Consider the following 26722-nt stretch of genomic DNA (forward strand, 5'->3'; position numbering starts at 1 on the left):
GTATGAACTATATGGGAGGATATTTGTAGGTTATATGCAAATATGATGCTGTTTTATATTACGGTCTTGAGCATTCTTGGATTTTGGTATCCAAGAGAGGTCCTGGAACCAATACCCTATGGATAACAAGACACCACTGTACTTGTTAAAATGTCAAACACTTCCAGCTGCTAAATAGAATGTATACTTCTCAGTCCTTAGCTCACTCAACTCCCTAAATTTACTTGGTTTTCATATTTGATAAATTCCTTTTTCTTTAACACTTTCTCTGCTTGGCTTGTGTGAAAACACTCTACTGGTGTTCCTCTACCTCTCTGATCACTCTGCCCCATCTACTCCCTTAAATAGTGGTGCTCTTCTGAATGCTCTTGGGGGCTTCTCATCTTTTATTTTAAATACTCTGCCTCATCCCCTCTCCAGGGCTTTAATTAACATTGATGTTTTAATAATTTATCTGTAACTGCTCAGAGATTTTGAAAAAGTTACCTCCTACTTACTATGTTACTATGTTTTATAAACACCTGTTAAATAACATGGTGGAGATCTCATACCTTAATTCCTTAATAATACTCCAGTTAAATAAAACACATAACTAGAAATTTAGCAACAAATCAAAATTACCTTTATCGCCAAGGTCTCTGAAAAAAGTTGATCCACAACCAGCTGTTTGGATCCCTGACAGTGTATCCTCGATGTCCTTTGAATACACATATTAAAAATTTAACTAAAAGTTCATTTTCTATCTTACCAAAAACAAACGCCACCTCCTCCCACATATTGCTTACCTTTTTTGTCAGTTTCTTGACCAAGGTTTTACCTACAACAAAGAACAAACATTATTTAGTATCCATATATATTCTTTGGTAAAACTCAAGTGGCGGAAAGAAAATTATTTAAAAGACAAAACAATCAAATGTTTATTTCAAAAGACTTGTAATTTTAGCTAACACTTTAACCATAATTGTGAGTCAGAGAATTCTAAGACTAAACACAAAGACACTATAATATTTTGCAAGATCCATTTTTAATTTCACTCACCCTATTTCATACATATGAAGTTGTATATAACCATCTATGACTTATCTTAGTTGTCTGAATCATATGATTATTAAAACCACTCTCTTTTCAGTTTCATTGATTTAGAAAAAAAACACTCATGATTTAGAAAGCTTCCTTTTTTTGTAAATCTGGAAAGTCCTCTTAGGCTTATAACTCTCCAGTCCAATGTAAAAGTCTAGCCAACATAACTATCCATTCTAAAATAGTCACTTTAAATAACTTCATTGGATAAGAGATTTAAAACGCTTTCAGGTTTTCAAGCCACCTTCTTTACTGTCTATATAACTTTCCTCATATCCACCATAATTCTAAAGCCATGATACTGTCTTTTTTTTTTTTAGGAGTTATTCTGATGATAGCCTCAAGTCATTTTAAACATCTAGAACAAAACTGAAAAATGTTTTATTTTTGTCTCTCATATAAGTATATACAGCACTAACTTTGCTTACTGCTCTCAAAATTATCTTGTCTATGAAGTTCCTTCAGTACAATTACACAGTGTGTGAATATTCAGGTGGCACATTAAAAAAAAAATGAGTGCTTTTAGATGTGCCTTTTCTGCAGTTTGGGTTGCTTAATTTGGAAGATAAATCTACAAGGGCAAATTCTATTATTTGGTGTTAGTAAACTGTCAAGATTTTATTTTTACATTATTAATCAAAACATTTAGTTGTGAATATGACTACATACTTTTTAGAAACATCTATGGCTATGTTTGTAAGCTTAGGAGTTGTTATTTTCGGATAATTTTTATTCACTGGAGAAACTATTAGGTGATAGCCAAAGTCAAAGAGCCTCAGATTCTACTGTTAGGTGGTGTTACAGTACCAAATAATCAAATAGATAAAAATTACCATTTAATGTAAAAACGGAAGTGAGTGAATGTGTATATAATAATATAACACTGATAATGAACTCCAGAAAACTGTGTAATACATGTATTTACTTGTCTTTACATAGTCAAATTAATTTAAAAAAGAAACTGATCATTATTTCTATGCTTTTCCTAGAGTTATGCCACAAATATACATTCATGTGCCCTTTTATTTTTAGACAATTAAAATTAGTCTTATCTATTTTTAAAAAGGAGATTAAGCTTTACATCCAACTTAGAAAGTATTCTAGAAAGCAATGATTGACATTTTGAAGGCAGAAGAGGAACAAGAATTTGAGGCAGCAAAATGGATGGTGTCTAAAAGTTTCTTAAAAATCAGATTATTTCTAAGGAGTTTTATCTGTTTGAAGGCTAGATTCCTTTTTGGTCTTTCAGAAATCTGTTAAAAAAAAAAATCCTTCTACTTGAAACTGAGTGAGTAAAGAAGGTAATGTTTGCTTCCCTGCAGCTAGAAGTCTAGCCGCCAAACAGCTAAGCCAATAAAATTCGATACTATGTGAATGAAATACCACAATAAAGTCATAAACTAATTGAATAATAAAATGCCAGAATTACAGGTAAAAAATAAATTATAAAATCTATGGAGGCAGATTTCATACTTGTCTTACTTTTATGTAGGTCAGTGCTAAACATTTAAATATCTGTTGACTGAATAACTGAATAAACAAGTCAGAAAAAAATTCACAATGTCTTCTTATCCAGGTCCCTGCCTTTTGGATAATTATATCATTTTACATGTAAAACAAATTGGCAACAGGAATTAGGTAACAATATGGGCACTGAAGGATTTATTTTCATATCTCATATAGAGTTTTCAAAAACAGGTGTTAGACTCTTTGAATCCCATGATAGTAGTAAAGAGGAAAAAGAACCTGTGACCTACTTTCAACACTTAACAAAACTGAATAATTATGCACAGTACGATTATAGAGGCAGTTTTGCTGCTTTTGATTACTTCATGTAGATTACAAGTTCTATTCGATATGTATATAAAAATCTGATCATCAAAAGTGGGAAAACCACATACTTAATGCAGTTTAAGTTGTAACAACCCCTTTTAAAACTCTTATTTAAAAATCAAATGGAATAAATGATTAGAAAATAAGAAATTAACTTTTTGGCTAAAAGTTTAGAAGCTATTCTTTTATATAAGATTCACTTTTAGATTAAAAAAAAAAAGACAAGGAACAGATACTAGGAGTTAACACCTATTCTCTCCTCTTCCTCTTTCTCTTCAGTTAATGTACTTTTCCCTGAGTATTATGAGAGGGTGTGGTGTTTCAAATCCAGAACACTGTGGTAGGGTTTGTTTAGGTAGACAGTTGTCTCACCCAGGCTACTTACTCTATACTACTTGTTCACAGGCTGTATCAGAAAAAAAACAAGAGCCGCAAAATAAGAGGTCCGTGGTCTGACCTGCACACCAGGAGCCATGACCTTATTTCTCCTGATAGCAGTAAAAAGGCAAGACCACATTAAATATACCTAAGTATTTCTGGACAATATTTTTCTATTTAAGGATAAAACCCATCTGCAAATAATCTAATTTTTCCTTCTGTTTTTGCTTGAGTTTTGTTTTTTTCAATGTGGGGTATAGGGGGTGACTCCTGTCTCTCTTTCTTTGGCTATTTCCACATTCACACAAATAAAAAATTTAGTCTCATTATTTTCACAGCTATTTTATATGTACTCATGCACTTATATATGAAAATAACAGTATGGGGCAAAAAACCAGGAAAAAAGATCTAGAACTGAGGTTGTAATGTTTCATTGTATGAATATGAAAACAAGAAAAACACATTGGGGTTTTTTGTTTTTGCAGGAGGAGGCATAGATCTTGAAGCACTAGGACAGAATTTTGGCTCAGGAAGTATAATGGTTTTAAAGGATTCCACCTACACAAGAGAGTCCACCATGTGGTTTTCACTATTTACAGAGGATTTATGAAGTAAAATCCAGATACAGCATATCTTGTTATAGGTAAGCAGACCTTTTAATACTTAAATTAGTAAAGTTGCATCTATACACATTCTTACAGATCAAATAAATCTGCCTCTAGCTAAAATAAAATTATTTGATAATCATAATTACAAAAACAATACCAGCACTACATAACCTAATTTCATATTGTAGAGGTTAGGAATCTTCCGATATATAAAAATTAGACACATTTCCTTCTCTTCATAACTTTTTCATAAATGTATGGGACAACTTGGCATTGATATTAGAATCAGCATAAGACAGGGATAATTACTCTAATACATGTTTTTATTCAGTCACAGCTATTATGGAAACCAAGGCAGAAGATGATGCATTAGCAAAACTAACCTTCCTCATATCACTAATAAAAGTGGTAACAGCCACAGCTAACATCATACTAAAAGCTCTCAGCTTTTCTTCTAAGAACTAGAATGAGACAAGGATGCTCACTCTCACCCCTCTTATTCAACATAGAACTGGAAGTTCTAGCCAGAGCAATTAGGCAACAGAAAGAAAAATAAAGGGCATCCAAATTGGAAAGGAAGAAGTCAAACTGTTCCTATTTGCAGACAACATGATCTTATATATAGAAAAACCTAAAGACTCTACCAAAAAACTCTTAGAATAAACAAATTCAGTAAAGTTGCAGATATAAAATCAACATAAAAAAATCAGTAGCATTTTCTATATGCAAACAATGAACTAAGAAATCAAGAAGGCAATCCCATTTGCAATGGGTACACACACACACACACACACACACACACACACACACAAAACAACTGGGAATAAATTTAACTGAGGTGAAAAACCTTCACAAAAATAACTACAAAACACTGATGAAAGAAACCGAGACAGTAACTTCTGATGGGCAGTAACTCCAGACAAACAGAAAAACATCTCCTGCTCATGGATGAGAAGAATTAATGTTGTTAAAAGGACCACACTATTCACAGCAATCTACAGATCCAATGTAATCCCTATCAAAATAACAATGACACTCCTTACAGAAGTAGAAAAAAAATCCTCACAAAACTAAAAACAGAATTACCATATGATCCAGCAACCCCACCACAGGCCATTCATCCAAAGGAAAAAAAAATCAATATATCAAAGAGGCATCTGCATCTCACCACCATGTTTACTGCAGCACTATTCGAAACAGCCAAGACATGGAATCAATCTAAGTGTCCAACAACAGATGAAGAACAGATAATGAAAATGTGGTATATGCAAACAATGGAATACTATTCAGCCATTAAAAAAATAAAATCCTGTTAGTAACAGCAACATGGATAGAACTGAAGGACATTATGCTAAGTGAAATCAGTCAAGAACCAAAAGTTAAACACCCAATATTCTCACTGATATGTGGGAGCTAAAAAAAAGTTGATTTTGGCTGGGTGTGGTGGCTCACACCTGTAATCCCAGTGCTTTGGGAGGCTGAGGTGGGCAATCACCTGAGGTCAGAAGTTCAAGACCAGCTTGACCAACATGGTGAAACTCCATCTCTAATAAAAATACAAATATTACTAGGTGTGGTGGCGCATGCCTGTAATCCCAGCTACTCAGGAGGCTGAGGCAGGAGAACTGCTTGAACCCAGAAGGTGGAGGTTGCAGTGAGCTGAGACTGCGTCATTGTGCTCCATCAAGAGGGAAACTTCATCTCAAAAAAAAAAGTTGATCTCATAGAAGTAAAAAGTAGAACAGAGTATTCTAGAGGCTGGGAAGGGTGGGAGGAAGAGAGGGATAGGAAGAGATTTCTTAAAGGATACAAAATTACAGCAAGATTGGAGGGCAAAGTTCTAGTGTTCTATATGCTACTATAGGATGACTACAGTGAGCAATAATACATTACATAGTTTCAAAGATCTAGGAGAAGAAACTGAAAGTTCTCAACACAAAGAAATGATAAATGTTTGAGACGCATATACTAATTACCCTGATATGATCACTATACATTACATGTACTGCAATGTCAGTATGTACCCCATAAGTATGTACAATTATTACGTGTCAATTAAAAAAATGAAAATCAACAAATAAAACATTTTAAGTGGTAACTGAAGAAAAAAAGAGAACAAATTTAGTGTGCTATTTTCCTTCAACAAAATATATGGCTTGTTTATGTCTGCTGGAATATTTAGATAGCGATGGTAAAGATATTCTCTGGCTTTATTTTTTCTAAAGGAAGACAAATGGTTATTCCCTAAAAAGCCTAATGCCTAAAACTGGCTTCCTTGCCAATTTCCAAAGTATGGTTTTCGAATACATTTAAGTTGTTTTGAAAGACTTTCTTTTTTATCACCTCAGGCATTATGAAATAATAAGAACATATTTAATTAAAAATAATCTAAAGGGAAAATATAGCAGCTAAGAGATTTTATAACGTGGGGGTGGGAGAAGTAAGGGAAAGCTCCAAATATGAGCTGCTTAAGCTCTTATATATTAATATGAATTAGCTCAGAAAATTGAGGTTAAAAGCATTATAAACATGTTGTGTTAAGTTCTGAAATGGGAATGTGTTGGAATGTTCTAGGACCAGATGGCAAGTCCTGCCAGTCTCTTCCATTGTGATGAGAAGGCAAGAGAAGCTGAGTGCCAAGGCAAGTAGTTTTGGCAGAGGAGGCTGAGGTGGTTCCTATCTAATGATTTCTATTTTATCTGGAGCTAGGTGGTCGGGTAATTTGCTAGAGTAGGGGAAGGTATTAACAACAGCTGGAGGCCTGCAGAAACTCAGCATGATACATCTGAGATTGCTAGTATAAACAAATACAACTGCTTTTTATACAGTGCTGCTCTATCCTGTGACCCTGATACACTTCCTTATTAGTTCTAATAGCTTTAATATTGATAGATTCTTTGGCATGTTCTACATAGGTAATCATGCCGTGTATAAACAAAGACAGCTTTATTTTTCCGTTTTATATGTGTAGGTCTCATTTCTTTGTCTTCCCTTTTTGCATTGGCTAGATCTTCCAGTACAATATTGAAGACAAGTAGTGAAAATGGACAGCCTTGCCTAGTTCCTGATCTTAGGGACAAAGCATTCTATCTTTTGTCATTAAGAATAGTAGCAACTGGCTTTATATACTTATTGCCTTTTATTACCTGGTCTCAGAAGTCTCATAATGTCTCTACTGCACATGCTCTATGAGTTGAGGCAGCTACAAAGGTTCAAGGGGAGGGACATAGGCTCCACTTTTGATGGGGAGTGATAAGGTTCTGGAAGAGCATGTGGGACCAGAAATAGTATTTTAATTTTTGAAAATACAAATGCTACAGCATCTTAATAAGTCATCTCCCCATATGCCATATTCTTCCTTTTTCTGCTTTACCTAGGGAAATTCTATCCATTCTTCTCATATCCTTTGTGAAATCTCTGACTATTCCAGCCCTCACTGATCTCTCTGCTGAAATGTTGTCAGGCTTTATTACTGAAGCTCTTACACTACATCATGAATTCTATTAATGTAATAATAGTATGTTTTATTCACCACTATATCCCCAAGGCCTAACACAGTGCCTGTTAAATAAGGTAAATCAAATACAAATTTAAAGAAATGTATAGATTTTAACTTATTTTATTACGTAATAGTTTGTACTGACTGATGTATTTACAAATCTATCTGACTAACATCTGTACCAGGCACTGTGCTAGGTTGGGAATATGATGTCAAGTAAGACAGACCTTGAGGCTGTTAACACATGAACTGTGGATGGGGTAGGTATCGGTGTGTGTGTGTACTTGGGGTGGGTATGGGGGCAGAGCATCTGCAGTGCATATAGAGTTGTTCACCTGAGATGCCTCTGGTACTAGTTAGAGATGTTCAAGAGACAAGAAATATATGGGTCTCGTGGTCAGGTGAGAAGTCTGATCTGGAGATATGGGAATGAAAATCAGTGTTAAGGAAACAGGTCAATCACTGATGTAGATAAGATCATCAAGGAAGAAGAGTCAAAGATATATGAAAAAGTATATTCACTATAGTATTACTCATAAGATTGGAAAAAATATAGGCAAATGTCCTACCACTAGGGAACCAATTAAATAAATTATGGCATATTAATAAAACAGTGTTGTGAGGTCACAAAACCAATATTTTAGAAAAAATATTTATTGAAGGCGGGGCATGGTGGCTCACGCCTGAAATCCCAACATTTTGGGAGGCCAAGGCGGGCAGATCACCTGAGGCGAGGAGTTCAAGACCAGCCTAACCAACATGAAGAAACTCTGTCTCTACTAAAAATATAAAATTAGCCTGACGTGGTGGCACATGCCTGTAATCCCAGCTACTGGGGAGGCTGAGGCAGGAGAAGCACTCGAATCCAGGAGGTGGAGGTTGCAGTGAGCTGAGACTGTGCCACTGCACTCCAGCCTGGGCAACAAGAGCAAAACGCTGTCTCAAAAAAAAAAAAAAAATTATTAACAAGTAAAATAACTCACAATCCATTACACAGAAAAAGTTAGCATATAAAAACAGCATATAAAGCTAAAAGATGGTCTCAAATTTGTAAAAATAAGTGTGTGAATGTTGGTTATTTCTGAATGGTGGTGACAATCTGGTTGACTTTATTTTCTACTTTATACTTTGTAATGTTTCAATTTCTAACAAGAACATAGGTTTATTATAGAAACATCTTATTTCTTAATCTAAAATATGTAGCTGCTAATGTTTACCTGATGAATATGGTTAAGACCTTAAAACAGATTTTGTGGAAAGGTGGCTTTAATCTTTTAAACTTTTAGAATTTTAATTGAAAATATTAGTTTTAACCTATAGCAGCTACAGGTCTTCTCACATTCTCTAATTTAATCATGCCAACAACACTATATGGTAGACACTATTATTTTATATATCTGGAAACAGGCCAGGTCAAGTAGTTTACCCAAGGTTACAACTGGGCTAGTGAAGCCGTGGAGAGAGGACTGTCTCCAGGTCCAGTTTTACTGCAATATGCCACCCTTTACAACACTTGACACCTGGCATCCCAAAACACCTTCACATATGTTATAAATATTTGTCAAACTTGTTTGATCAAAACAATCACCTGGAGGGTACTTGCTAAGCATACAGAAATCTAAGACAGATAGGTTGATAGATGGTGGGAGGGTTATACATGAATTCTACTGCTGTATCTCAGACCTTATGAATAAAAATTTCCCAAGGTGGGGGAGGGGGAAGACAAGCTTGAGAGTTTTTAAACAAAGGCCTCTGGCAAATTTACTATCAGGCAAGTTTGTGAAATTCTATTATCACATTAGATAACTGATACTCAATTTTACAGAACAGGAAACAATCTCAGAGAGATAGGAGATGAGCCCCAAATCAGATTAAGCTACGGTATACGGTGGCAAAAACAAGAACTACATAGTTTAACTGCAATTAGTTTTTAAATTTAAGATTTATTTGTGGAATTTCAAAGTCCAAGATAAGTTCACAAACATATGGAGTCACATGAGCAACTCTGACACATGCACCACAATAAATTCTATGGTCACCCTAATTATAACTCTTTCAGAGCAATCAACTGGTTAATCTGAATTTGGCTGTCTGGGTTGACTATTCATTTATTTATTATTTACTTATTTATTTGCAGCAAAATCTCTTATGCTGTAAGTTTAAATAAGGGCATACCGTATACTGGTATAAGGAGCAGTCAACACCAGTATAGGGCAAAATTCCTGTGGTGTCTTTCTAAAGGCCTCTTTGCAGTTCAGCAGTTGTGTGGCTGAACATGGTGGAGAAAAATAACCATAATTATGCTGAACGGACTTACATTAACTTTATAATTATAACCTCAAATGGGACTTTAATAAGTCGTATCTGTTTTGTGACGCATTTTTGCTTACACTTAGCTAGTCAATAAGAATTTAACAGAGGTTTAAGCTGTGACCTCAGGCTCCTGGATGTGTGAAAAGAACCTTCAAGGAATTTAAGCTAAAATCACAGTATAACAGGTGGTAGAATAGATGTTTCTAAAATGCAGAGATAGTACTGTTTTAATTTCTGTTAAATATTATTAGCAACAATGACTGCAAGGTCTAGCTGCCCACACGGGAGCTACAAATATCTGCTTGCTTTGACTTAGAAAAGACCTAAGGCAAAATCCACTCTATCATCTCAGCCCAGACCCTTTTGGTTACATGAATGTATTAACTTTTGGTTTCCAGTTTCAACTTAATGCTGAGTTACACTTAAAGATACTTCCTGCCAGGGATGGTGTTTTACACCTATAATCCAGTGCTTTGAGAGGCCAAGACAAGAGGATCACTTGAAGCCAGGAGTTCAAGAGCAGCCTGGGCAACCAGGCAAAACCTCTGTCTCTACAAAAAATTAGAAAATTAGCTGAGCAGAGTGGCATGTGCCTGTGGTCCTAGTTACCTGGGAGACTGAGATGGGGGAACTGCGTGAACCTAGGAGGTTGAGGCTACACGGAGCTACGACAGCACCACTGTACTCCAGCCTGGGCCACGGAGCAAGACCCTATCTCCTAAACAAAACAAAGCAAAATAAATAAAAACTTTTGCAGGGTCTACCAATTATAGGAATAACACTCATTATAAAATCTTTAAAAGTTAGATATAGAAAACAATTTTTAAAAAACCCAAAATCACCCATGGTTGATGAATTCAGTTATAATAACGGCCAATACTTTTGCATTTTCCTTAACAAGAATGACAGTTAAGTTTCAGAGCCTCCTATGTGCCAGGTACTCTGCTCTTTACTTGCATTATCGGATCTTTACAACAATGCTTTGAGGTAGGTACTATTAGCACTCCCATTTTACTGATAAGGAAACGTAGGCTGAAAGAGCTTATAAAACTTTGTCCACAGATGCAGTGCTACTAAGTGGTAGAGTGAATATTCAAACTCACTTTCTGTCCTTTTCTAGGACCTGTACTCTCAACTATACAGTAATGCCCATTCTTCTTTTGTCCTTCACTTATGCGTGTGGACTACAACTATCCTTTGATCTCACTGGGCCCTACAATCTATTTGAGTCTAAGACCCTTCCACTATTTCTCACCTGCTCATGTCCTAACATGCCACCTGGCTCAGCTTCCATGGTCAACCATCAGACTGGTTCCCTTGTATATATATCAACTTCCTTGCCTCTCTTTCATTTTGTTATATGCTCTTGGCTAATCCCAACGCTGGCTAGATCCAACTCTCTGCCTATTCCATAGCAGCACTTTTGCAGCTGAAAACAGTGGAGAAAAAGAACCACAATCATGCTAAACAGACTTATTTTACTTATTTTTTTATACTTTAAAAAATATATGGAATGCTTCACGAATTTACGTGTCATCCTTGTGCAGGGGCCATGCTAATCTTCTCTGCATTTTTCCAATTTTAGTATACGTGCTGCCGAAGCAAGAACATAAATAGACTTAGTTTCACTTCATAATTAATAACTTCAAGTGGTACTTTAATAAGACTACTGGTGACTATATTGTATTTCTCAATCCATTACTTTCTTACTGTTTTATAAGGCTATTTCTGTAAATCTTCAATACTTTCCCTTTCTTTACTCTCAGCTGATGACCTGGCTTCCTAATTCACTGAGAAGGAAAGAAAGAAAGATGATAAACAACTTGACCAGTTCGCATTAGATGCCCTGTGGTGTGTGTGCCTTTTCTCCTGCTATTATGAAGGAACTCTGTGCTCTCATACTCTTTCCCCTCCTGTCTTCACAAGGACGTCATTTTAGAAATTCTTGCTTCTTCCTGCACTGCCAAGTTTTCCCGTCTCATCTACCAACACATGTTAAGAAATCCTCTTGATCGCATTTCCACCTCTGTTGCTTCATCTCTTTCTCTTTATGGCAAGCCCCTCTGGGGTCTATTTTTTGTTTTTCTCATTTTTTCCCAAACCCACTCCAGTCGGGCTTTCGTGTTTATACCAATGCACCAAAACTGTTCTTATAAAGGTCACCAACCACCTCATATTGCCAAATCCAATGGTCAATTCTTAGTCTTCATCTCATCTGATTTCTCAACAGCATTTTTCATAGTTGATTACTCCTTCTTCCTTGAAATGCTTTACTTAAATTTTCTCATAAAGTAAATATTGAGATCTTATAAAGTATTTTAGCTTGAAATAGCACTTATATATTGAAGATTCTTAAATTTACACCTCTAATGTCTACGGAGTTTTCAGGATAGTCAAGACATGAGACTATTTGGAAGTTTTAAAGAATGAGACAGTGGAGAAAAGTGACGGAACTAGAGGAGAGGGTGGAGGAATCAGCCTTAGCAGGGCAAGAGCACTACTTCTAGTTTAAAAGGCCAGGAAGCATGTAGGCAAGTTCTTGGGCAGTAAGGGAAAGATTTGAAGAACTCCCTGGCTTATGGCTTTAATCTGCTCAGTTAAAAATAGGTCAAATAGGCCGGGCACGGTGGCTCATGCCTGTAATCCCAGCACTTTGGGAGGCCGAGGAGGGTGGATCACGAGGTCAAGAGATCGAGACCATCCTGGTCAACATGGTGAAACCCTGTCTCTACTAAAAATACAAAAAATTAGCTGGGCATGGTGGCACGTGCCTGTAATCCCAGCTACTCAGGAGGCTGAGGCAGGAGAATTGCCTGAACCCAGGAGGCAGAGGCTGCGGTGAGCTGAGATCATGCCATTGCACTCCAGCCTGGGTAACAAGAGCGAAACTCTGTCTCAAAAAAAAAAAAAAAGGTCAAATAATATCATAAAAGTGAAAAAAGGATGTGATAAAAAGTTTGAAAAAAGCAGCTGGGAAGAGCTGATGAAGGAAATAGGAGAAAGTTAATTCATGTGTAAAATGATTTGGAAACTCTAGGTGAAGGTGAAGACTATGAATGTAGTGGCCCCAATCAGCACATCACATGATTTTTTCCCAAAGCTGACAGCAGGCTAAGTCCAACAAGAACAACAAATGGGAAGGATATTTGCAAGTAGTTATTAAACAGTGACAGAATGACAAACCTGTAGCTACAAGGGAGGAAAACGATCCAGGAGGAGCAAAGAGCTTGGGAATAATGGGATAGTTGAGACTAGAAACTTTTATTAAATCTGAGAATAGGTGTACTGGGTATTAGAAAGTAGGCAAGGTAGGGACAATAACAAGTTGTTGCCAGAGAATGGGATTCTGAGATTTTAAAACTAGGGCAATTCCAGGTAATGGACATGGGACATGAATAAGAATGAAGGTCACTGGAAATGAGAACTAAAGAACTATAAGGCTAAAGAAATTCAGTAGAAAAGAATGTAAAGAAGGGAAAATGGTATTCTGGCTAGATAAGCAGCACATTTGATAGTTTTTAGAGTGCACAGTGGAGGACTGAGGATGACACTGTTTCCCTCAAGCCTACCATGGAACCAGGAAGAATGAGTATCTACTTGAGAGGAGCATGGGGAGATGGTTTACATAAGCCTCATCAATTACTATTAATAAAGTCTATTATTTGCAAAAAATCCCAAAAGATAAATACCAGGTAAAAATGAGTTTAGGATCTAATAAATCTTACATTGTTTTGTATCTTTCTGTTTATTCATGGAGATCATGGGTCAGTGGGTTGGCCATGTTTTTCCTTATTTTGCTGTTCATCATGATCTGTAGGAATGCAACCAATATTATTATTCCTCTTATCCATGATGAAAAATGAAGATGAAGTACATCATATGCATAAAGGATGTATTATTTGGCCTGCAAAATTACTGCATTCTTGATTTAGCTAAATGCCTTCTGATAGTTTAATTGCATTCCAATGAATAATAAAAGTGGAAACATTATAATCTCTAATCATGGTTTATTTTAGTTCCTTGAATACATTTACAATGGCTATTCTGAAGTCTTTTTCTGCTATATTTGATATCTGGTTGCAATCACAAGCAGTTTCTGTTGCTTGCTTTTGTCCAGTAGGGTCATATGTTCCTGTTTCTTTGCATATTTCACAATTTTTGTTATGAAATCTCACATTTCAGATAATATACTATAGCAACTCTATTCCCTGCTCTCCCAGGGTTGTTACCGCTATTTGCTTATTTGCTATTTATTTGTTTAGTGCCAGGCTGCATTATTTTATGAAGACTATCCCCCACCCCAGTGTTAAGCCTCTGACGCTACTCCTCAGGGAGGCGGTTTTGGGTTTGCCTACAGTCACCCTGGGATGACAGTAATTTTGGCAGCACTCTAGTTTCCTTTTTCTTGACCATACCAAGATGTTAAGCTCCACTAATTTGGGGTCCTTTGAAGGAATAATTTCCATGGTCAGTGTTTAATATTTGTTATGACCCCAAGAGGGCTCCTTACAGTTGTCTCTCTCCCTAGTTCTCTTCTGCAAAGCAGTCAGCCTACAGTTTAGCCTGTTATCCTCATTGAATTTGTCAATGTCCTCCCAACTACCTTTCACCACAACCTCCAATGGTTTTTGAGAGTGGATCTTAGGCTTGCACTTCTCTATTTTCTGTTGACGGTAAAGTCAGTTTCTTTGGGAAGAGATAAGGAGCTATTTGTTTTACCTGTTCCCCACACCCTCCACTTCTCACCCCACAAAATCTGTGGGCTGGGGCTCTGGGACCGGGAACAGGTCCAATGGTGTAACTTCAGGTCTTCTTGACTTGCCTCTCTCAGTGTGGAACCTGTCTTACAAGTTGAGACAAGAGCAATCAGGGTCCCAGTATTCTTAGTAGCACAGAGTCCAAGGTGGAACCTCCATTTCACAGGTGAGGGTTGAGTGGGCGAAAGGAGCCCCCACTTCTCAGCTGCACTCCCCAGAACTAGCCTCAGCAACAAGTAGCTGGGGGCAGGATGAGAAATGCTGATGTCCTGTTTCTCTGGGAAGAAAGCCCTCTGAATGGCTACTGAGGGAAGAGGAAACCCTTTTGGCTATACAAGTTTGGAATGGGTTTCCATTCAACAACTGGGACACGGTAGGGAGGGAGTTCTTAGTTCAAAAATCATAGACTCTTACTTTTCTTATCCAACTTTAGTAGATTTTCTTAACCAGATGATTTTTTTTAATGTGCTGTACGACTCTAAGACCACTTCCAGAGACTTTAAGGAAAGGTCTTAAATTTTTTTCACCGTTTCAGTGGGAGTGGGCCAAGGGAGTTACTCATGCTGCCATGATGAAAGTCGGTTGACTAGGTTTGTTCCATTGTGTGAATACACTGTAGCACAGTTTATTTATTCAGTCATTTGAGTTGTTTCCAGTTTTTTCTGCTAATATAACACTGCTACTATAAGCATTCTTATACATATATCCACTGCGCATGGGCAAACATTCCTATTGCATATAGAGTATATACAGGAATGGAAATTGTATGTCAAAAGTTATGCTGATGTTTCACTTTATAAAATAGTTCTAAATTATTTTCCAAAGTAGTAGTTTCCTTTGTTTGTTTTTTTAAGACGGAGTCTTACTCCGTTGCCCAGGCCGAAGTGCAGTGGTGGGATCTTCCTCACTACAACCTCTGCCTCCCGGGTTCAAGCAATTCTCCTGCCTCAACCTCCTGAGTAGCTGGGACTACAGATGCTCACCACCATGCCTGGCTAATTTTTGTATTTTTAGTAGAGAGAGGATTTCTCCCAAGTTGGCCTTCTTTTGAATAGTGTTAGGAATTACTCTATCTGTATCTTGGTATTTAAAGTGGGTTTCTTATAGACAACATACATAAAATACCTAACTACAGTGATTGCTGATATAGTTGGATTGATATCTACCATATCTAATCATTTTTTATTAATTACCCTTGAGTTTTTTTCATTTTTTTTAGTCTCCCACTCTTTTTTTGCCTTCTTTGGTTTTAGCTGAGTATTTTATATAACTTGATTTTCTCTCCTCTCAGCATGTCAATTCTATTTCTTAAAAAATTTTTTTTCAGTGGTTGTCCTAAATTTTGCAATATATATTTGCAACTAATCTAAGTCCACTTTCAAATAACACTATACCGCTTCATGGGTGGTGCAAATATCTTCTAACAAAGCATTCCCAATTTCTCCCTCTTGTCCTTTATACCACTGCTGTTATACATTTCACTTATCCATACAATCTGATCATCCAATACTGGGTTGCTATTATTTTGATTAAACTGTTATCTGTTACATCAATTTAAAATATGGGACTTAATTTTATATTCATGTATTACTTTTCTAACTTAACTCTCTTCCTTTCTTCATGCCAAGTTTCTGATATATCATTTTCCTTCTTTCTAAATAACTTATTTAAACATTTCTTGTAAATCAAATTTACTGGTAACAAATTCTCTCGATTTTTGTTTGAGAATGTATTTCATTTTCATTTTTGAAGAATAATTTTTACTGGATATAGAATTCTACATTGGTGAATATTTCTTTCAAAATTTTAAATATTTTATCCACCCTCTTACTGCTTGCTGATTTACAAAAAGAAATGATACAGTTCTTATCTAATGTCTATTAGTTATGGTGTTTTTGCTTCTTTGGCTTCTTTCAATATTTTTTCTCTGTTTTTTAAAATTTTTCTGCAGTTTGAATATGATATACCTAGGCATTTCTTGATATTTATTCTGCTTGGTGTTTTTCTGTGAACTTCTTGAATCTATGGCTTGATGTTTGTTAATAATTCTGGAAAATTCTCAGTCATTATAATTTCAAATATTTCTTTTCCTCTTTCTGGTTATTTCTGTTACTTATATGTTATACCTTTTGTAACTGACCCACAGTTCTTGAATATTCTGTTTTTCTCAGTCTTTTTTTTGTTTTGTTTTTGAGACAGTCTCTGTTGCCCAGGCTGGAGTGCAGTGGTGCGATCTTGGCTCACTGCAATCTCTGCCTTCCAGGTTCAAGCAATTCTCCTGCCTCAACCTTCTGAGTAGCTAGGATTACAGATGTGTGCCACCATGCCTGGCTAATTTTTGTATTTTTAGTAGTATTTTAGTAGAGACGGGGTTTCACCATATTGGTTAGGCTGGTCTCAAACCCCTGATCTTGTGCTCCATCCTCCTCGGCTTCCCAAAGTGCTGGGATTACAGGCATGAGCCACTGTGCCAGGCCTTTTCTTTTTATTCCTCTTTGCTTTTCAAGGTGGGAAGTTTCTATTGACATATCTTCAAGCTCAATGATTCATTTCTCAACCAGGTCTGTTATACTGATGAGCCCATCAAATGCATTTTTTTTTTTTTGAGTTAGGGTCTTGCTCTGTCACCCAGGCTGGAGTGCAGTGGTGCAATCATAATTCACTGTAGCCTCAAACTCTTGGGCTCAAGTGATCCTCCCGCCTCAGCCTCTGAAGTAGCCAGGACTACAGGTGTGTGCTATCATGTCTGGCTAATTTCAAAGGTGTTCTTCATTTCTGTTATACTATTTTTGATTTTAAGCATTTCCTTTTGGTTTGTTCCAAGAATTTCCCCGCCTCTGCTTACATTACCTGTTTTTAAATGCTGTGCATTTTTTCCATTAGAGCCCTTTGCATATTAATCATGTTATTTTAAATTCCTGGTCTGATAATTCCAAATATCTGCTATATAAGAATCTGATACTGATGTTTGCTTTGTCTTTTCAGATTGTGCTTTTTCCTTTTAGCATAACTTGGGACTTTCTTGTTGTAAGTGAGGCACGATGTATTGGGTAAAAGTTACTGAGGTAGACTGGCCTTTTATGTTTACCTGGCTAGGAACCAGTTGTGTTTACCATAGTTGCAGGTGACAGGGGCTAAAATTTCCTCTGGTGCTTTTTTTTTTTTTTTTTTTTTTTGCGACAGAGTCTCGTGGTCACCCAGGCTGGAGTGCAATGGCTCAATCTCAGCTCAATGCAACCTTCGCCTTCTGGATTCAGGCGATTCTCCTACCTCAGCCTCCCAAGTAGCTGGGATTATAGGCATGCGCCACCATGCCTGGCTAATTTTTTGTATCTTTAGTAGAGATAGGGTTTCATTGTGTTGGACAGGCTGGTCTCGAACTCCTGACCTTGTGATCTACCTGCCTCAGCTTCCCAAAGTGCTGGGATTACAGGCATGAACCATCACACCCCACCTCTGGTGCCTTTTTTTTTTTTGTCTCCCCGTTGTCTTTTCTCTCCTTAAACAGGATCTGAGAGGTAAGTTCTTTCAGTATCTTCAGTATTGCCTTATTATTGTACAAGGGCCTGCTCTATCAATGTGGTGGCGAGGTGAAAAGGAAGGTAGGGATTATACAGTCCTATGATCAATTCTCAGTCTTTCAGTCAGACTGTGTGACTGTAAAGGGCTGTGCTCTTCAAAAGCACTTCTCAGTTTTTTTGTTTTTCCACTCCCTTTGGTAAGACAAGAAGGCCAGAGGGTGCTAGATTTGGGAGTTTCCATCTCCCCAGGTTGGCTGAGCTCCAGTAAAAGAGTTTTCTTTCTGTGCAGGCCTTTGTTAAGGAAAATGAAATGCTCCGGGAGTATCTAAAAATGGCTACTTTTCCCTCCCAATGAGTGAGTGGGAAGAGCATTTTTCTTAGATCTTCCCTGTGAGAACCTGGTGGAGCTCCTCAAGGTAAAACTCATAAAAGCGTATGTGCTTCTCAGTGGCTGGTTCTTCAGGAGTTGTTATCTCTCAAGCTAGTTCACACTCAGATTCTAGCAATTAATTACCCTTTAAATATTCCTACCTGAAGCTGGCTCCATTATTGGGTTCTCAGTGGTTTCTGTTGGCAGTAAGCTGACTCTGTGGATCTGCTTGCCTCCAGTTTCCAGGTCAGTGTGACCTCAATTCTCTGATGAATTTAAGGGCAATTCACGATGTCTAAGTGCATTACATGTCAGAGGCTAAACTACTTTTTAAGAGAAATCTTTGTGCATATCTTTGATTACTTATGTTGTAAACTTACTGCATTATGTGGGTAAATATCTTTATGGTTTCTGATACACACAGTCAAACTTCCCTGCAAAAAAGCTGTAAAAAACAACAACAACAACAACAACAAAAACAAAACCAAGGCCGGTGTAGCGGCTCATGCCTACAATCCCAGCACTTTGGGAGGCCAAGGTGTGTAGATCGCCTGAGGTCAGGAGGTTGAGACCAGCCTGGCCAACATGGTAAAACCCCATCTCCACTAAAAATACAAAAATTAGCCAGGCGTGGTGGTGGGCGCCTATAATCCCAGCTACTCAGGAGGCTAAGGCAGGAGAACTGCTTGAACCAGGAGGCAGAGGTTGCAGTGAGTCAAGATTGTGCCACTGCACTCCAGCCCGGGAGACAGAGCAAGGCTCTGTCTCAAAACAAAAAACAACTCCCCCCACCCCAAAAATCTAAACATATTTTAACCACTTTATTTTTCTGCTCACAAACCTTCAATGTTCCCTCATGGATTCAAGATGAAGTCCATGCATCCCCACCAAATACCATTCAACTGGTGGTTGGAGAGGGTCACTAAAGTCTTCTGGATAATTCAGACCTTATCTGTTTTTCAATTTGACTCCTCACTACTGTTCAAAGTAATCCTTTGGTTCCAGTAATTAGTGAATTGACTGTCCCTAGAATGCACCATGATCACTCATTTTGGTTTTGTTCAGCATCCTTCAATGTTCAGAATGCTGTCTCATATTCTCCCAACCTCTTCCAATTCAATCTACTATTCTGATTGCTCACCTTGCTCTCACCCATTTCAGCTGCTGCATATTTATAGAGAGTATTTCAGGACACTTTGGAAGGTGTGAGAAAGCCAACAAGTTTTCATAGACTCCTTCTTCAATATTTGGCAGAGAGATGGGGCCAAATCTACTCTATACAAAGTGAGGACTAGTTTAGATAATAAAACTAAGAATTTCTGAAATGTGAAATAAATGCAAGTTGGCTGCTTATGAACTAAAATCATGTAATTATAGTTTTTCAACTTGTTTCTCATTTTTTTTTCAGGATTTTCTACCTATGACATCATGATTGCATTAAGCAGCTCTCCTAACTTCTCAAATCTAGTTTCATTTTTTTTTTTTTGGCCCAATTAAAAACATGGACAAAGTAATTACTAATGATATATTTAGCGGCATTTAAAACATAAACTATTTTTCCTGTCTCTTTAGAGAAACCTATATACAAAACAACTATTTCTAAGATAAATATAAAAGTGTCAGTAGTGTCATAAGAAATGAAAAGTCTAAATAGTAAGCAAATGCATGCTACAAAGATGATAATTAAAATGAAGAAAAGGTGTTATCGATCCTGAAAAACAGGGTTTTCAGCCCTAAAGTTTGATTAAAAAAAAAAAAAGACGCAACTCACGTTCTATTTGCTCAAACATCACTGAGAAGAGGAAGTCTCGTGGTGTCATATAATATTCTCCTTCATGTTCCAGTGAAGAAAACTGCATAAAGCGCTGCTTACGAAGAGACAGTTTCCCTATTAATCCATGTTCAACATTTTTCTAAAAGAAAAATACATTGCAATTTAAGATTTTTTCAGTGTTATTCTCAAACAGTCATTTCTAAGACAATCTTTAAAAAGTAATTTTCATGCTTGGATCTGACAATCCCCAAACTTTAAAAATCATTCATTTAACAAATATTAACTGAGTCCCTACTTTGCACTGATGATACAGCAGTGAATAAAACTAACTTGGGGGATGTGATATTACAAAGAGGGAAAATGACAATTAATGAATAAATGTATAAAATAATGTAAAACAGGCCAGGTATGGTGGCTTATGCCTGTAATTCCAGCACTTTGGGAGGCTGAGGTGGGTAGATCACGAGGTCAGGAGATTGAGAACATCCTGGCTAATGTGGTAAAACCCCGTCTCTACTGAAAATACAAAAATTAGCTGGGTGTGGTGGCAGGCACCTGTAATCCCAGCTACTTGGGAGGCTGAAGCAGGAGGACTGCTTGAACCCACGAGGCAGAGGTTGCACTGAGCCAAGATTGTGCCACTGCACTCCAGCCTGGTGACAGACCATTAAAAAAAAAAAAGTTTTGACTGTTTCAAAAAATAAAATAAAAAATAAATAAAATGGCAAGAAGCACTACAAAGAAATATAAAGCAGGATAAGAAAGGGATAAAGTGGTAATATCTTAAGATAGTCAGACCATCTTAATATCTTAAGATAACATCTTAATATCTTAAGGTAACATTTAGAGACTAAGTTAGGTGGAGTTAGTGTGTCCTGAGCTCTCTGTAAGAGTGTTCTAAGCAAGCAGAAAATCCATGATGTGGGAACAAGCTTGGTCAAGGAACAGCGGAAAGGCCAATATTACCAGAGTGACTGAGGAAAAAGAGTGGCAGAAGAGAGACAGGAGGGCAACAGATCATGTAAAGTTGTGCTTTCATAAAGATAAAATGTGACATATTAGATAGATAGCTGTTTTCAGAAATGTGAAAGAACAATGGGTAGAAGGAGCTAGAAGAAGGATGGGTAAAGTATTATAGTGGAAGAGTCTGCACCTCAGGCAGTAGGACTTAGACCCTGACTAAGTGCTAATGAACACAGTATTGAAATCTTTTTAATGAACTTTTCATTGAGCACCTTCTATGTGCTAGGCACTGTACTAATTAAGTACTTCACATAGATTATTTAGTTAATCCTCACAATAACTTTGAACAGCAGATACAGCAGTAGATACAGAAACTAAAGAGTAAATGGCAGAGGCAGGCTAAAAAATGAGGTCCGACTTAAAGGGTTTTAATCTCTTAACTACCACACTATCCTCCTAACATGACTGGGCATTGTGAACTAGGGAGACTGGAGGAAGATGACACAGCAGTTACCAGACACTTATGTCAAAGCACGACTCTTGATACAAGAACATATTATCTGTGAAATCCAATAGCAGGCTTTCATCCTGGATTGCTTTCTAACTGCATCCTGGAGTGCTGCTCTAACTTAACTACGGTATCCTTCCTGGACCTATCACCTACTTTTCACACTTAATACTGATCCTAGAATTCCCTGACACACAGGCAATGTTCAGTGACTGCTGACTTGAATTGAAATGGGAAAAACATAAATTCCAGTTGCTTAAATCTCTCCAAATTCAAAGCTGCCAACCCCTTCTTTTTGGCTGATTTCAGTTCTCTGACCAGAATGAATTCTCTTGCTTAATTAGATAATAGGCTTCCTTGAGCAGCTGGTTTTATAAATCTTTTGTGTTGTCAGTGCCTACCAGAATATTGCACATGTACAGAGTATCAATAATATTGCAATGATCTGTACCCTTACCTCCCCTATGCCTTTCCCTTTCTTTCCCCTTAAATGATTACTACAAAAATAACTCAAGGCGAATGTTTTAATCATGTAAGTCCGCACTTATGCCAGTAATCAGAAAACTAAACTTTACTGATACTTTCTGAACATTTTATACATGAGGCAAATATACATACACACATAGTGAAATATAAATATACGTAGCAATAGACATACCATTTTATTTAACAAATTGTTATTAAATATCTGTAGGAAAACAGTAGTAGATAAACGAATTCCTATCAAAGTACTAAGCATTCTGGCAATGAATTTATAAGAAAGTATATGGCTGGGATAGGGATGAGAGGGTGGCTAACAGTATTCTCAGTAAAGGTCATGGCATTTACCAAGTCCTAGATATAAGAGAGAAAACAGCATATTTTAGAGAACTGAAAGATGCTGAACATGGGCATATATACTATTTAGATAATTTTTACATCTATTATACTAATCTATTAGATTAACAAAGTTAAATAGTCTATACAGAAAAAAAGTATATTTTCATATTTCTAAGTGAATGTTGTCTCTTTTAAACTTCCTGATATTTAAGTTGTTCATGGCTGGCAAAAAAAAGAAAAAATTTATATATATATGATTTCAACCAACAATTTAATCCTTTTTGTAAAATAAACAAGCTCTTTTTTCCAAACCTCAACCAACTAAAAAAGGTCAGCTACTCATTTATCTGTCTTCTACTGGTTCCATAACAAGATAGGCCATCAACTCTGTGTTTCTTCTGGTTGTCCTTTATCTTGTAGCAAACTTACTCATTCCTGGTCCTAACTAATATCGAACCTCATCACTAAGTAAAAACACTAACCTTCCATTCCAATACGTAAAAACCATTTTTTCTTTTTTTTCCCCTCCTCATTCTGGTTTTTAATGGTCAAGGTGACAACAATATATAGTTTTTCCAGACCCATATTCCACAGTAATCTCCACCTGCTGGAGGAAACACCATGACAGAGGCAATTGTCCCAGCAGGCCACTGCCAGTGTGGGAACTTTGGGATCAAAAGTACCAAGCCAAGTCCCTTTCTCAGGATGGGTCTTGGTTGAAACCACAAGCCCTTCTGCAGTTCTAGGTGGATATAGTGTTGGTTCTTGGCTCACTGCAGGGGTGAAGCAGGAAAGAGAAACAGACTGGTGAGGCCTGCTTGGAAAGAGGATCGAGGCACACTACATTTCCAAACCAGGAGATCCTGAGTCAGCATGGATTCTAAGTCTCTGGTTTGTTTAATGGGGAAAGGGTTCCATCCAAGAGCCCAATGGCCCTCCTCTCCCAAACCTGCATAGGAAGCAAACTTATAGGGGTGGTGGAGGGTCTTTACCAGGTCAGGACTACTGCCTAAGTTTCTGCAAGTCACAAGTCAGCAGGTCAAAGAACAACTGTGAAGCAGAACCTGCAGGTGTTCGGTACCAGCTCTCCAGCCCAACAGGCAGAAAATGAAGCCAAAGCCGGCTCTTCCATTTTAATTGACAAATCAGAGCCTACCACAAACATCCAAATTCGGCTTGCAGATGGTGGGAGGCTGGTGCAGAAATTTAACCACAGCCACAGGATCAGTGACATCCGACTCTTCATCATGGATGCCCGGCCGGCCGGCCGGCCACGGCTACCACCAGCTTTATCCTCATGACTACTTTCCCAAACAAGGAGCTGGCTGATGAGAACCAGACCCTGAAGGAAGCCAACCTGCTCAATGCTGTCATCGTGCAGCAGTTAACATAACCACCCAGCCAGCTGCCTGGCCTCCCTCCTGTGTTTCCCGCGGCCAGTGGCCATGATCCATGGGGATCGCCCCTCCTGGCTCCTTGTGTACACCCAGCAGTCAAGTGCAACGTCTCCTCCATAGCTCTGGGTTCTTAGATCTTGGTTGGACATTTCTTTTCTCCTTAGTTGCATTTTCCTGGGTTTTTGTGACGATCAATGGACTTTAATGGAAAAAAGAAAAAATAAAAACAACCAAAAAAATTTAAGGAATATCCCCAGCATGTTGTATGGAAACTCTCCCACTGAAACAGGCTTTAATTGCTTTAAAATTATATTTATCTTGGGGCCTGTGGGATGAAACTTCCTTCTATCCTCTGCATAAAAACTTGTGGCACACAGTGCTTATTCACTACTGTGTCCCACCTGCCAGCCCCAAAGATGACTGGAGGAAGGAGCAGAAACGATTAGAAAGAGGCTTCGCCACCACTTGTTCCTACAGGAATATTATCACTTGCCCAGATAAAACTGAGCAGCAGCCAGAGTCTCCTAAAGTGGGAGGTCAGAGCTGCATGCACATGGTATCTTAAGAAACTGAAAATATATATTTCCCTATGCTCTTTTTACTTAACCCCTGGGAAATCCAATCTTGCCAGGCCTTGGCCAGTTGAGATTGTGTTTTACCTGCCTGCCTGGCCCTTTCCTCTGTCACCATCCAGACTGCTTGCCTCCTGGGAATTCTCATGGGCTCCATTATGGCTTTATTTACTCCACGTGCAGAAGTCTAAGTGAACCTAGGAGGGAGGTGGGGTATTTTTTTCAGTAGGATACAGCTCATGCCAACCCAACCCAAGTGAGTTCAGAATCAGGGTATCTTGCCCTAAAAGATAAACAATCAGAATGCCACCAAGTTGTTCGCTAGTGATGTGTGGCAAATCAAATCAACTGTTGAAGAAGGGGTGAATTTCCTGTGCTACAAGCACCTGTCACTGTTGGTACTTACAGGAGGCTTCTGCTGGTACATCTTGGAAGTGAGTGTAAAAACTATTTTCAAAGAAATTCTGTTTGTTTTTCATATAGGAGGTTTAGACCGCAAAAACTCATCTATCTTATGGTTACCATTTTTATATGCTTATATACGCCTATAACTCACACAGGATAACATTTTTAAAGAGGCTTGAGAAGAGTCCGTTATTCAGAGAAGTGCCATCTTACTGAGCTGAAAGGTTGATTAACTGTCATTCCTTTCAATTTTGGGTAAATAACTGCTCTAGTGAACAACAAAAGGTAGAGGAATTGAAACTAAAGCTCGCTTTCTTTCAGAGGTTGATTTCTGAGTTGAAGCTGTCACTGAATGGCAGACCATGAATTTAGAAGGTCACTTACATAAAAATCACCTCCAAATTTGTCCCACTGCCATAAATCTACCAGTACATGGTGTGGTATAAAACCTTCCAACAACCCTATCAACATCCCCCCAATTCATTTTGGTATGGTAGTTTTTCCTTCCTGCTACTCCATAGTCTAAATAAACCTATTCCATTACCCTAAAACCTTTCAGCTCCCACTGTTAGCACTAATAATGTCTCTCCTTTTCCTAATCCTCTCCACTACCTCTCACACTCTGCTTATAGAACACAAAATTATCATCTGGAGGTCATCACCATGGCAGTTTGTAATCCTATTATTTTCCTTATTAAATATACAAAGCAAGCCCCCAAGTCACCATCTCCTACTATTAGAGTCTTTCTCTTCATCCTACGTCCCACTTTCTCCAAAGAAAACACTTAATTGAGCATTTACTAATTTGAGGAGACTCTAGGAAGAGATAGAACACTTTAGAATCAAGGGGGCAACTCTGTAGTAGTAAATACTAACAATAGTATCTAATGTTTGTTAAGTATGTTATATATGCAGAGCAGGGTGCTAACATCTTAACATACATGTTCTCACTCAATCTTCACAATGCCCTTAATAGTGGATACTATCCTCATTTTACCAAAAAAAAGAATCAAAACACTTAAAGCTTGTGAAAGTTAAATGGCTTGCCTAGATTGTGAGAGCTTAGGCAGTATGACATCAACCCCACTGTCTCAACCACTATCCTATACTAGCTCCTGTTAGAATAATATAAATTAGGAAAACAGAAAAAGCAGTGTGTGGGTAATGACAGTTGAGAAAGTTTTAATGAAAAGAATAGGATTTAAGCTAGACTTCAGAGAATAAATAACAAAGAACCAAACTGGAATTAGTCATCCTTTAGTCCCTGGGCTAACTGTTGTCCATTTCCTAAATGGTATGTATTATTTTCCTAGTTCAATCAAATTTAAAGTAAGTAAGTAGGATGCACTGAATGTGTTTCTTTGCTACAACAATTTATGTAAAGGAAAAAAAAAAGTATTATTCTGAAATTACCAGAGCCTTTCTAATTCCAAGTTGATGACTCAACATAGTGTTATTTAGGTCATCTTTATTATAAAGTAGTTGAATTTCATAAGTACATTTTAAAAGCTCACTAATATAATCAATGTGCATTCTATATTTATGCTTATTTCATATAATTTGGAAGATTAATTTCCCAATACCATTTTTAACCCTTTATTCATCTGTCAGGCTTAGCTTGCTTTTCTTCATGTTTATAATAATTCTGAACAAATCTCAGATGTACTGGATAAATTTAATGGTCAAGAATGTACTAACCACAATATTGTTCCCAAGAAGAAAAAAGGTACCTTATTGTATCATTTCCATGAATGTGCTGAAATAAAAAACAAGCTGTCTTTTTTTTTGTCTAATTTTTCAACTAAACTCTTGAAGCATAAATTTCATCTTTGTTTCACTGTGCTGTGCAAGGCATCTGGCCTGCTGCCTTACACATAGTGGGACTATAACTGACGTTTGACATAGAATTTTAAGAGTTAAAAGGG

The 26722-nt window shown here is 37.4% G+C and overlaps 1 protein-coding gene and 1 non-coding gene across 2 annotated transcripts in view; both read right to left on the bottom strand.

Moving 5' to 3' along the window:
* Positions 1-26722, bottom strand: part of MICU2 (mitochondrial calcium uptake 2) — a 104055-nt gene that overhangs the window by 48974 nt on the left and 28359 nt on the right. The window contains exons 2-4 of the mRNA XM_002748896.7: positions 20131-20272; positions 786-817; positions 622-697 (exon numbers count right to left, since the gene is read on the bottom strand). Of these exons, the coding sequence (XP_002748942.1) occupies positions 622-697; positions 786-817; positions 20131-20272 (250 nt within the window). The remainder of the gene's footprint in view (positions 1-621; positions 698-785; positions 818-20130; positions 20273-26722) is intronic.
* On the bottom strand, positions 11214-11320 carry LOC118154209 (U6 spliceosomal RNA). Its single transcript, XR_004744100.1, has one exon. It is a non-coding gene; the product is annotated as a U6 spliceosomal RNA (small nuclear RNA).

Source organism: Callithrix jacchus, chromosome 5, assembly GCF_049354715.1.
Source record: "Callithrix jacchus isolate 240 chromosome 5, calJac240_pri, whole genome shotgun sequence".
Taxonomy (NCBI): Eukaryota; Metazoa; Chordata; class Mammalia; order Primates; family Cebidae; genus Callithrix; species Callithrix jacchus.